This window comes from Falco biarmicus, chromosome 1 (genome assembly GCF_023638135.1).
Source record: "Falco biarmicus isolate bFalBia1 chromosome 1, bFalBia1.pri, whole genome shotgun sequence".
Classification (NCBI taxonomy): Eukaryota; Metazoa; Chordata; class Aves; order Falconiformes; family Falconidae; genus Falco; species Falco biarmicus.
In genome coordinates, this window is record NC_079288.1 from 77,484,049 (window position 1) to 77,497,591 (window position 13,543).

General features: G+C 38.8%; 1 protein-coding gene and 1 long non-coding RNA gene across 10 annotated transcripts in view; one reads left to right on the top strand and one right to left on the bottom strand.

Moving 5' to 3' along the window:
* Positions 1-13,543, bottom strand: part of ABLIM2 (actin binding LIM protein family member 2) — a 144,836-nt gene that overhangs the window by 67,129 nt on the left and 64,164 nt on the right. For all 9 annotated transcript variants that reach the window (XM_056351376.1, XM_056351359.1, XM_056351342.1 and 6 more), the window contains exons 4-6: positions 13,122-13,237; positions 8,141-8,267; positions 5,973-6,066 (exon numbers count right to left, since the gene is read on the bottom strand). In XM_056351376.1, coding sequence (XP_056207351.1) covers positions 5,973-6,066; positions 8,141-8,267; positions 13,122-13,237 — 337 coding nt within the window. The remainder of the gene's footprint in view (positions 1-5,972; positions 6,067-8,140; positions 8,268-13,121; positions 13,238-13,543) is intronic.
* On the top strand, positions 6,406-10,815 carry LOC130154828 (uncharacterized). Its single transcript, XR_008823866.1, has 2 exons — positions 6,406-7,723; positions 10,186-10,815. It is a non-coding gene; the product is annotated as an uncharacterized LOC130154828 (long non-coding RNA).

Consider the following 13,543-nt stretch of genomic DNA (forward strand, 5'->3'; position numbering starts at 1 on the left):
CCAGCAGCCACAGACAAATTGCAGGTAGCACCAAAACAAGAGACTGCTCTCAAGCAGCAAAATACCTTGCATCTCAGCAAACACTATGCATTGAAAGTGCTAGTTAATGTTTCCTACCTTAGATGGTTTCCTTTTGCAAGAGCTAACGCTGGTTTATTACATGTATCTTTTCCAACAGTTTTCCTTCTTCTCTGGTGATGGGAGAAAACTGGCGTAGAGAGCAGTTTCTAACCAAAGATTAGTACTGAACTTGGATCCTTTTGCTGCTCTGACAGACTTTGCAAGGCTGCCCGTGCTACAGGAAACCCTTCGTTCGTATAGACGGAGCCGCTTTCATTGCATGTTTCAGCAATACCTATATTATAAGCTGCTCAAGTACCTTTCACACATCACTAGGTTTTGTTGTTAGTGAAACAGCAGGGTAACAGACATTTCAGAATGAACCATTCTTCCACACTGCAGGCAGAAATCTGTCCACCCTGCTGTAAAGAATTAGTCTCGTCTCTGCTATACCGAGACTTTTGCAAAGGGAAAGGCAAGATTTGCAAAGTAGATGTGGCTGCAAACAAAAGCAGCTCAACCCGAGGGCAAAGCAAAAAACAAACTAAAAAAGAAAAATAAGATTCATGTTTTAATTAATAAGTCACTGAGGTATAAGTGGTAGTTAATTGACATATAAATTATTGATACTTTTTGTCTAATTCCTGTCTACTGCCTACTGCATTTGTTCCCTCATTTTAACGTAACATGTGGTTTCAACTAATAGATTTTTTTTAAAATATATTGATTATGATTTTCTAGACATTCACACATACATGTAAACCAGAAAAATGTTAACTCTTTCTTCCACCACATACAGTGAGTGCTATGCTGTCATGTTAGGATGTCAGATCCAGGAGTCAGACCCATCATTATGTTCAGTAAGTGATACAGCTGCTTTCAGCAGCACCTGAATGACCCATTTACACCACAGCCACATAGCTGTAAATCATGGGACAGTTGCAGACAGAAGTTTCGTCAAGTGCTGAAAATACCCCTCAGCGCTTCCAGAAGCTGTTGGGTTACATGTAAATAAGCCCCAAGAGACTCTTCCAAAAGCATAACTTCCAATGTGCTACACTGACAACTTTTATTCACATGAAATTCAAAACACCAGCTAGCAGTGGCAGAGATCCAGCTTGTTCATCAGCTACCAGTATGGTTGGTCGTGGAAGCCTGCTATGATGCAGCTCAGCCTGGCCATCACTGGGCTGCAGTTGCCTATCCAAGCAACTACACTTGACACCCTCACAGCCTATACTGCATTTGCCTTCAGAACACCCCCAGGATGTTATCTCTGAATATGAAGACACCCTTTAACAACATAGGAAATCATCAGCTGGAACAGCAGGCAAGAAGAAACCCACCCCAGGGAAAATACTCTCTTTGGAAACAGTGGAAGGGGTTACTACCACTGCACAAGCTAGTGGTAGGGCATCATCTGGAGTACAATGCTCATCCACGCTGAGAGAAGGTGGCTCCAGCTGGGAATAGGCAGTGAGAAGGTCCACCTGCATCACCAGAAGAGCCTGCAGCTGACTTTATAAGCAGAGAAGAATTTGGTTTGTTTAGTTTTGCAAAACAGAAGTTGAGAGGAACTGACTGTTCTCTATACTTTTTCCTTAGAGTTCATTAATTAAAGGGGAGAATATTAAAAAAAAAGCTAAAAATCAATGTGTATTCACAGAATTAGTCACTATAAACAGACCGCTTTAAAATAGAGAGGTGCTGAAATTGACATGAAGTTTCTAAATATCAGATCTTAAGGAAATCCAGGAGGGGACAAGGAGTCATCACTGGCTGTCTCTCATAGCTCCTCCATGCACCTCAACAGCCTTCCAAGCCTCTGTGTGGCCTTTCATGAGGGAAGGACCAGAAGGCAGACAACACATCTCTGCCTCCTCCAAGCAAAACACAGCTAGAAAACTGATGAAAAAATCACAAAACAAATGCAAAGTGTTTTCTTGATAGAAAGGGTCTGTATTAGGCTCTGAATTATGATGTGAAATATAGTATATTTTAGAAAAAAAGCAATTACACTTATTTTTTTCTATTTTTATGACACCCTTATTAGCACAAATTGAGGTTTAATTAATAAATAACTGCTTGTGATAGAAAAAGAGAGAAAAAATATTTTTAGTGCCAAATGCAGAGAAATAGATTGCAACATGACAAAAGGGAGATGGCTGGTTATAAAAATCCACAGCTTGTTATTTTAAAATGTGTTTATTCTCTGTGTTATTGCAAGATTTTAGCTATTGATGGATTGGCCACAGAGCTACAGCATAACCACTAAAATAAACCCTTTTTCTCCCTAGAAGATTTTAATAGCACTGCGTTATAAGTTAAACTATAAAGTAAACTCCAGCCACCTTATGCTCCCCATTGAGGATGGTAGGATTATCAATATATATGGCCAGGAATAAAACATAGCAATTTCTAGGAGAGGACTGATACTGCAACAAACAGTCCTCTGTATGCTTCATGAGCAAAGCAAACCTTGCCCACAAAAGCACTGGTGGGCAGGCTTTTTGCAGAGAACAGCAAAATTGTTGCCTTTAAAAGCAATAGAAGAGTTCATGGTCTCCAATTAGCTGCTCAGCCCCTTTTGTAGCTTTTCCAGTACAAGTTCCCTGGGAGACTGGGGGCAAGCCAAGGTGGACTGGAGAAAAAGAAACAAGAAAAGAATTATAAACAGAGCTGTCCTATGTTTAAGCCCATTTACTACATGGAATGAATTTGGCCCTCAGAAAATGGGCTGAAGGAAGAATTTAAGTAACTAAATCATCATTGTATTTGGCTGGCAACTTACAAAAACAGCCATATTTTTGTAAGTTATCAGTAAGTCACACCAGTTGACTCTCCCTTCCTCCTCTGCTGAATAAACACTTTAAACAAACAAGTGTTGGAAAGGGAGACAATATTATAAAATCTGGGCAGGGAGTAATTGTAGAAGCAGCTGTCCTCCTGACATTATCACAGAAATCAGAGATGGAAAAAATCCTATTAGGTCATATAGTCCCTCCCTTTGTCATTGCAGGCCTGTTCCCTAACGTAGATTTTCCAGTGCCTTGTCCAATCTTGTTTTAATACTATCTAAGTGATAGCTTCCAGCAGCTCCCTTGGGAGATTATTCCTCTGCCTAGTAAGTATTGCTGTCGAGACTTTCCCCACTGTAACAGCAATTTTTCCTATCATTTCTGTGTATCTCTAGATTATATCCAAGATGGTAAAAAGAAATACAGAAGTTTTGAAAAATGTTTCAGGATTCTAGACAATTGCACAAAAAAAATATATCCTAAAACAAAACCCACCCTTTTTTTTTTTTTTTTTTTTTTTTTTTTTTTTTTTACCTGTTGCACTTGTCAGGAGATATACAAACATATCAACAAGCTGGCCCATGACAAACACACCCCAAGTCCTATACCAGACAGATGGAAAAGATCAGCCCCAATTCCAAGTCTTTCAAACGAGTCCTTTTGCTGCAGACAAACAACAAATTACTTAGCTACGTTAGCTACAGATACAGTCTCTGCGTTCTTTCAGATCTGTCTGCTTAGGTCATGACTTTGAGTCTAGCTTCCTAATGGAACGAGGTGTGCCTGCTGCCTCCTCATCTGACTGCTCTCCACAGTCAGCACTGGAACTCAACAGCTATTTAAACTGATCCCTTCCAGAGGTCCAAAGGCTCACAGAAACCACAGGCTGATAACCATGGAAGGAGCCTCATGCTGTGCGTCACCTCTTGACCATGCAAACAGGCAGTGGAAATGTAAAGAAAGCTTTTGAGACACTCAATGGTTAAACAGAGGGGATGGGAGCCGGTGTTTGGGGAGACTTCATGAGGAACAAGACTTAGCATGGCAGCAGGATGCTAGGACACTGGACATGCACACATATTCAAGCTTCATCAGTTTTGTTGCACACAAAACAAAGAATTGTTTTATACAATCTTATGGAAAGAAGGTTATAGATTGTAAGTTTCCAGGTTGTTGTAACAAGCTTCCAGACATGAAATACCATTGCACCTGTTCAAATTCATTGCCTGCTTCAAACTTAGTCCTATCTTTTCTGTTTTACACTATCTGAAATTGCTGGACTTTTACAGATTGCAAAAAATCCTTTCTCCTCATTTTTTTTTTTAAAAGGATTCAGAATCTTGCATCAGTATTTTTTCCACAGTTAAATGCCACAGACATCAAAGTCACTCCCAGCCTGCATAAGTACCAAATTAAGAGACAAATGAGTGCTACAGCACTGTCAGCAGAGCAACACTGGGGGAGAGGAGGGTAGCACACATACACTAACCAAAAATGTCATCTAGAACTACAACGACGTACGTAAAATTCCTACAACAGCTTTAAAGAATTAACTTTTCTCAAGTTTGCTATTGGTCCACCTATAATAAAAACAAGGAACTCTCCTCCTTTTTTAGTTCAGTACGCTTTCACTAAAGCAGTTAGAAGAAACAGATACAGCCTTTTGTGCCCTCAGGTCCCACAAATCCAACTCAGTACTGTTACTATGCTATTTTTTTTTCCTTTTCATCATCCATAGAGATATTAAGGACCCAGTTCTTAATCACATCACACCACATGCTATCATTTAACCATACCGTGAGTAAAATACTACCAAATAAAAAGAGTATTTTTGTACAGATATTTCAAGGCAAGAACCAGAACAGAAAACCACAATATTGTGAAGCCAACAGCCAGTACAGAAACTGGAGGCTGTTCTTCCCCCATGTATCAATCAATCCCTGTAACCTGCTATGAGTAAGTGCACCCAAAATTTGCTATATTTTTGACCATGGCACTCCTCTCTGCATTCACCTCTTTCTTAATCACATCAAACCTAAGTTAGTTTCACCTTCAAAGCCCACATGCTCTTACTACCTTTCATTCAGTCTCAAAGGCTGACATCTCTGAAAACATGTAACAGCTTCCACTTGTCCCTCCTACATTTCTGAAAAGTTTTTAATGTTTTCTTCTGTTTTGCCTCTCCCACTTGAGAGCCGCCTATAGAAGTGAGAAAGCTGTCTTTATGCTCTTTCAAATCCCTCATTAGAAGTCTGTTTTCTGAGATGTCTGTAAAAACATCTGATAACAGAAAAGCATCCCATGCCTAACCTTAACACCATATCATGTCATCTAGTATGGACCCAAGTTTCTTTCCACTTGCTTCTCAGTTCTTACCTAGCTATAATTGTCCACCATTTGGACAGGTAAGTCTTTGTACAACCCCTAGCAGATCTTTGTCTGGTGCAAGTCCTTTGGGACTTCTCCTGGCTTTTTTAACTGATGAAGAGAAAGAAGTGAACTGAGCAACCTGGGGAACCTCTTCCTAACTGCAGTACTGCTAAGGCTTCACAAAATACAGGGAAAAGGCAGAAAGAAAAAAGTGACTAATAGATGTCATCGATAAGGTAACAATACACATAGATCCAAGGATAAATTCCATTCAGATCAAAGGAAATATATTAATTTCCAACCCTGGCTCAGTTATGTGGAAAACTCTTTTTCATAAAGCATAAACATGCACCTACACTAAACAACCCCCTTGCTTTTTAGAACAAACTAAAAAAAAAAAAAATATCCCTGCAACATAGCCCATTTCTGGGTGCAAAAATACATTTCAAATGATTCACTTTACTTTTTCAACAGCTTCATCCTAACTCTGGGGAACATAACACAGAATCAAAAAGCAGAAATCACAAAGACATTTTGCTAAGTATTAATACAATTTTTTAGGGAGTGTGTGTATTATCAAGTCATTAACAGAAGAAAAAAAAAAAAGAATTATAAAGTTCCTAGTATTTCATAAAAGTAACATCAAACTGTTGCATTAACACTCATTTGTGAGCATACGACTGTACCCAAAAGAGCAAGTCTCTTTGTATACCTTGAGATGTTTGAATGACAAGTTCTCCTTACCTCTAGCACTCTTCCTGTGATATACTTTTCACAATTGTCACATCTGATACCAAACTTTGCATGATAGTCTGTTTCACAGTATGGAATGCCATCCCTAGGGAAAAACAACAGGCCATACAGATACTTTACATAGGCTTACAGGTTTAATGGGAGATTATACAGCTAGAATTTCTTAATGCTTCAACACTTCATAAAGCATTTACAGGCTTTCCCACCTCCCAAATACCTGTATTTATTAATTTTGTAAAGAACTGAATAGTTAATGAACTATTCTGGCCCTTCCGAGTCTACCACAATCCCACTTTCCTGCTTTGTCACCGAATTCAGCCATCGCCTCTCCCCTTGTTGCAACACCTGGTTTCTGAGACACTCACACACACCATTTGTTTTGACAGTGTTACTCATTAACTTCTTCCACATTTCCCTCTTTTTAAAAAAAAACAGTTATTCCTACATATTATTCTTTCCCTCCTCTTTACTTATAATCTAATTAATCTAATGTATGTATAATCAAATATATATATATATATATATATATATATATATATAATCTGATCTTTTAGCTTAAACTGCACAGAGTAATTTCTCAAATGAGTATCTTGACTGTAAACCAAGTTTTGATTAACATTTAAATCTACTGACATTGTGGACTGGACTTGCTTACAGACAGTCTTGGGAACCTGCTCCACAGAAGTCAGTAATGACTGTGAGACCTCAGCCCCAGCAGCAAAAGAGATCTCGCAGTATGTTCCTGCATGACGTGAACAGTTATTTCACCACCACAAGTGATTTAAGATAAGGTACAATTTAAAAATATGAAGGATAAAACCAGGAGTCTCAGCTTTACTGGTCACAACCAGTACACTTGGGCCATTGCTCTGAAATGAACCTATTTGTTTTACATGCAGATCACAATTTTATGGAGTTTTACACTTAGACCATTAAACCGATGAACAAAAATAAATTGCTCTAGAAGAAGCTGGAGAGACTACTTCTGTTTCAAAGTGCAAGTTAAACACAGTTAAATGTTTAATGTGCTATGCTAAAACAGCCTATGAACAGACAGATTTATTAGCAGGGGCATGATTTTATTGGACATTTCCCTGCAGAAACACAAAAATTAATTTTATAGCATACAAGTTGGATTGCTCAGAAACGAACCTGTAAGTTATCACAACAATTAATTTAATTAATTGAAGCCAGGATGTTTCTTCTCTTGAGTTATTTTGTTTGGCATTTAGCTTTTTTAAAGAGAGGATTTCACAACAGCTATATCTTTACAATTTATGGGTATTTCATTATTAAATAACAAGGAAAAAATGCACTGTACCAAACATGTAGCAGAGTAGCACAACATCTGAGATAATGCAAAACCTTACTTAAGAACACCCTTTTATTAAATATTGTTTCTGCAGTGCAAGCTGTGAAATTAAATGTTATACTTGTGTTAATCTAAATTCAGAGAATTGCTGAAAGTCAGTGGGACACCAGCTCTGAAACTCCATCATCTCTGGGCACTGATGATTGAGTTACTTAGCTGTTTAGGAAAATTTCATCATATCAACACACTTCTCTGAAGCAGAAATTACTCCCAGGTGCCTTGGCTGGTGAAAGCCCTGTATCTCACCCAACTGATATGAGTGTTGACATGGGACTTGGTCTGTGTGTGTGCTTTGTGCTGTCTCTTATTGCTGTCATCACATTCAGTCCAAATCTGAGAGCATGAGGGTCTGGATCAGTGCAAAAGCATGGTATGTACCCCCTTAATGAACTTCTTCAGAACATTTTTGCTTATGTGAAGCACATGGAAAGGATAACATCTGCTTGTTCACATTACAGCATCACATACAGAAAAATCAAACACAGACAACTCAGGGCGTGTCTACGGGGCTTTGAAGCATATTCCACCATTGCGTTTCTATAGCATAGCTGATTTGTCAAGTCCCACTCCAGCTAAACGGAAAAATTCAACTTCTACTTTTGTTAATTTGATTTTTTTCTGCTTTAAATCTTTTAATACAATTTAGGCGATAATTTAGATAATAATCTCTAATCTTTTATGTATCCCCCAACTATACATAAACAAAAGCTAATGGATATGCAATGCTAAAGGAATTACTTTGTATTAAAAGAATGCTGAAAACAAGTGAAAATGCTCCTCAACTTACTTGCTGATGTACTCTGCATTCAGTAGCTTGCCGCATGTATCGCACTTAAAACAGCCCAAGTGCCAGTGTTTGTCCAAGGCAACCAATGACTGCCCATTTTTTATTTCTGAACCACAGCCCCCACAATCTGCAAGAGAAAAATCCAATACGAGTGAATCACACGCTTTAGATGGTCACACAACAATACTGGTTACTGCAGTACAAGGATTCACCTGTGTCCTACTAACAGCTCACTGCTGGCTGCTCACTGCAGGATGACAGGTGGTGCTGCCCTAATATTGCCCTAACATTGCTGGAAGGTAAGAATCATTCAAAGAAAAAAAACTAGTAACTTAGGTCTCCTAGTGCCTCTAGGTTTTATCTTTATTAATTTACACTTTGGTTAGAAGATACAAAGTTTTGCTGATTAAGCTTTCAAGAATTGCAAATTGGGCCAATAAAACTGATTAAAAAGTCCTAAAAGTCATGAGATGAAAGCAAGTAACTGATTCTTCATATTAGATGTTGTTTCTGGGTCTGAAAGCTTTCCTTATTATTCCAAAATTCTTTTTGCAACTATGAAAAAAACTAAGCTCAAATTTTGACATGAAATTCTGTAACAGGAAAAATACACCACTACTTAAGAGGCATTACTAATTCCTGAGTAGTAGTGACACTGCAGTATGTGAAAGTGATGGCTGGCTACATATTTATTATTTATAGAAATTCAGGCTACATATTTATTATTTATAGAAATTCACATATATGAAGATCCAAAAAGTGGTAACAAAAATTAAACGCAAAACATGTCATAACTAGGTAACATAGGCTAGGCTATGTTGGTTAAATAGGCTATACGTGAACTAGCTACACTCCCCAGAAAAAATAATTAAGGACAAGACTTTTGAGGGGATTTGGTTGCTTTTTGATTATATGTTTTTTTTTTAATCACGGATGCTTTTGACTATGCTAGTAAAAGCCAGATCTAGTCTCATTTCCACACCAACAGTCCACCAGCAAGTACCTTGTTTAGAGATGCTACATAGACAAGGGATTTGAATGTGGCTCTCTGTGTCCTAAATGAATCCTCTCATACCCTACAAGGTCCGGCTCTCTTTCATTCTTCACTGTAGATCCATGCCTATGTATAATTTTCTTACAAAAAGTTAAAATAGTCAGAATATGTGGAAAAATAGGTATAAGTATCAGTAATAAACTGATTCTAGTATCAATCTCTCAGTAACCCTTCTAATCTAATATCATTAGATCTTCCATCTTACGTGAAATCATATATATTTTTTTTTAGGAATTCTTCATGTATACCAACAATCTGCTAGGAAAAGACAAACTCTGAAAGGCACTTGAAGAGTCATTTAAAGATGTCAGAAGAGAAAAAAAAAAAAACTGATGTCTTGCATGGAAGAGAAAGATACACAAAACCATAAAAAAGATACATCTAGTTATTAAGAACTCCAAACACAGGATCTCATTAAAACAGTTAAACAGTTCTCTTAAAAACTCTGATTTAAGACTATTTAGTTGGTTACATGACCCTAATGAGACACTCTGTTAGTGCAATTTTAAATGCCTCATTTCTGAGCACACAACAATAAAGAACAGTTCTTATTTTCCTTTAGTGGATTTGGAATGGATTAAGGGAGTAATAATATGTCTCTCTAATGTCGCCAGTAAAGCACCAATATGTGGAAACAAGCCCAGCACGAAAGCACGTGCACCACAGATCAGAACATTTGAGTTTTGCTAACAAAAAAGAACATTTGTGTGTGTGCCTGGATTTAGTCCCACAAGAGAAGAAATGTTGCAGTATTCTGCAGTATCTATTCTTCAACTGCAATCAGAAATTTGTGATCTCCTCTGCACCAGGGGTTCATCTGGTAATCTAATTTAATCTCACTGGTTGAGGGTTTCTTTTGCAAACTCAATACAACACTTTCTGCTCAGATGTCATTCACCTTTCATCTGGTTTAAGCTTGGGTGGGCAGAAATGCAGCATTTGGCGAGCTACTTTTCTGTTCCCAACTGCTGTTTTCGCTGCTAAATTCCAGATAATTAAAAACAAACATTGTGGTTGCTATGCCAACAGTGCCTACTGATGTGACGTCCTTGTCTTCCTGTCTTGGATGCAGCATCCTTTGGTGACTCACCTGATTTCAACCAATAACTCTGCAGAACCCATCAATTTGCTGCTACATGTTGAAATTCTTCCCTGAGTGCTCTCTTTCCACATCAACACTGCCACAAGAGGTTTTCAAAGCTAGTATTTTATAAATGAAATAAAACGAGTAGGTAGAGGTATTTATATAATAATAAAAAAATCAAGGACTCAGGCAAAGAGCAAATATTTGACATTCTTCCTTTCTTCCAAATGTAATACATAAAGGAGATCAGAACTGAAGCTGGAGTATGAAAATAGAACTGGCTCAGAGGGGACAGCGGTGTTGGGAGCTCAGTGAGTCCCATGAGATCTCTTGAAAGCATTCTTGAGCTCAAGTCAGAGATAAATGGGCCAACAAACAACACACATAGTACGTATCAGGCAGTTCTGAGCCAGGAGCATAACCAGCATAACAGCAGGTTATTATTATGTATTACTTGGTCCTTGACTCAGCTCACTTGGAGTCACATATTTTTGTGCACTACTGTTCTCTAATAAAAAGAATTGTTCATTTAAAACATTAAGGTCTTCTCTAAGAAGACTGTTGCTAAAACAAGGAGACACTCCATGTATTGCTTTGTGTAATATGTAGCATAGCTACAGCCAGCCAGCCTGGATTTTCAATTTTCCAGTTCAACCAAGATGTCTCTGCTTGTTCATTCCTGAAACACTGGTTCTAGCCTGAGGATGAGATGCTTAGAAAGCAGCTGCAATTACATATTGCTCTTTCACAAAGTACGTATTAATCTGAATGTTTCCCAAATTCTTTATTACCTTTTTAGATATTTCATTAATTTTCTCTGAATTGGCATTGGTCAGGCTCTTACATATCCCACTATGTATACATGCACGCACTTCCACGTATTTGTGGCTGCAGCGCTTGCCATTGACCCATCAAAGCTCTATTTCCCACACCAAGGAGGGATTATACCATTGCTATCCAATTTCCTGAGTTCCATGACCTCCACAGCTCTGGGCCAGCTGGGTGCTGCACATCACTATGTAATCAGAAGATGCTGGCCTGCAGCTGGACTGCAAGCCATGGGGAAATGGAGTAAGGAAGAGGTAAGAGACTATAGTCTACACAGGTATGTTTGTCTGGGATCCTTGCAACATCATGGCACAATTTACTTGCAGGCCAGGTATGGACTTGAGTTTGCCCTTTGAGAAGCCATTTTGTCTATCAGCTCAACCCCATCACGACATAGTTTGAAAAGCAGAGCTGGCTATAGTCTCAGGTGAAGGTGAGATCAAATTCCTTTAGAAGTCTACAGTGTGGCAGATATCACCCACGTTTGAACCCAGACTCGTGACCAACTCCACTGAAACCTACAGACTTCATCAATTTAAAGCAGACCTGTGTTTGAGGTTTAAATACGTTTGAGACTTTTTTTCGGAGAAAAGCTAAACTTCTGTTTTCCAAGCTCAGGTTTTGCCACAAAGATATGCTTCCAGTACTGTTTCCCTTTGAGACAAGTGGTTTGCTGAGGTTTGCAGGTACCTGTGCACTGCGGAGACTTGGCACAGTGACCTGAAAGTTCTGGGGAAATGCAATACAAGAAAAACTCTCCATGGTGTGTTGGTGTGTACAGAGAAAGGGGATGTAAATACATAAAAGGATTATGTAATCACAGGTAATCAAATGAAGTTCTGTCCGTACTCTATGAGGCAAATAATGTCCATTAAAAGCAAAGGCACTTTTCCCATATGACAGGGGACAAAGAGATGATAGGATGATAGGCCATTAAAATATGGATCTGCAAATGCAGCCAGCCAAGATGGCTGAAGATGATCCATCTCTGAAATGGAGAGATGGATCATCTTCATGATGAGAAGATGCACCTAAGAGAAAGGGCCGTCCCCTTCCCAATGCCATTCTCTTTTGGGAAGAGAGGAACCAGCATAGCTTCTCTCACTACATTCCCACAGCAGCTTTTGCTGACAAACTGGAGAAAGCAGATGGTGAAAACTTCTCTAGAGGGAGGGCTGGGGGGAGAAAACACCAAAAAAAGGAGAGATTTCTCCCTGAAGTGGGCTGGATTCCTTATATACAAAGACAAGCAGTCTATGGGGCCCTTCCTCAGCCATGCTGAATCCAGCCCGATGCAATGCGACAGTGTGGTAGTCACTACAAGTATTTCCGTCTTTGCTGTTTAACTGAATTGCTGTGGCTGTGTAATTACATAAAGATAGTGGTTGACTCTCAAAGCATGGCAGCTCCTTGGGAACAAACCAGCCGAGGAACAGAATTCAGAGCCGCAATGCCACTCTATGACCCGCTACAAAAAAGGCGGTATGAAAAGACCACATTTCTTCTCTGCAGTGTTTGTATCTATGTTTGTACACTATGGTACTGAGGTCAAGGCAAATAACCCCCTGGTCACATTGCAAACATTAACCCTTCCTGTGTAGTATTTCGCCACACAGTCATGTTACTGATATTTTCTGAAGCAATACTGGAACACTCACAAAATATTAAATTTCACGTTGGATTTTATTTTAGCTGGAATTGGACTATGTCCTCAAAAATATTAACATCTATATCACACATTTCTCCAAATATTTCAATTTACTCCAGTATTAGTCAAATGTTTTGAGAGTTTCTTCGTATTGTTAACCCGATAATGGCACCATTTGTGTTTCTTAGTATCAGACTTTCTCAGAGAACTACCACATACTTTTTCACATGACTAGATTGTATTTCTCAACACCTTCTATGCAGCATAGTGGTAGAAGTACCGGTTACAAGTACTGCTGTAAAATTTTGCTCTTTAAACTCGCACAGACTAAGAAGTACCACAGCAAAGGGCAGAAACCCCTACTTACTTCGCAGGTTCTGTACAGGGAAAGAGCTGGTGCTGCTGGAAGGGGGCAGGGAACATTTCTGGCAGATGCACTCCTTCCCATTGAAAGTCACCCGGTCGCCTGCAGGGAAAGGCAGCCTACAACAGAGGAAATAAAAGTGAACAGGTTACAGTCTCACACCTTTATCAAAATGGAGTATCTTTCCATAAAGGAACTGATCATTACTCTGGTTTCTTTTTCTTTGCTTGCCCACTTCTCATTCATGATTTTTCAGCTACTTGGAGGCTAAAGTATCAAAGGGACATATCAAACAGACAATTGCAAAAGCAGATGTTACAGCTACTTAGGAAAAAAAAAATAATCTCAAGATACAAAACCACACTGAGCACTCAAGTCCAGATCCTTGTGTATTTAAGAAATGTAGTATTAGCAAGGGTTGATCA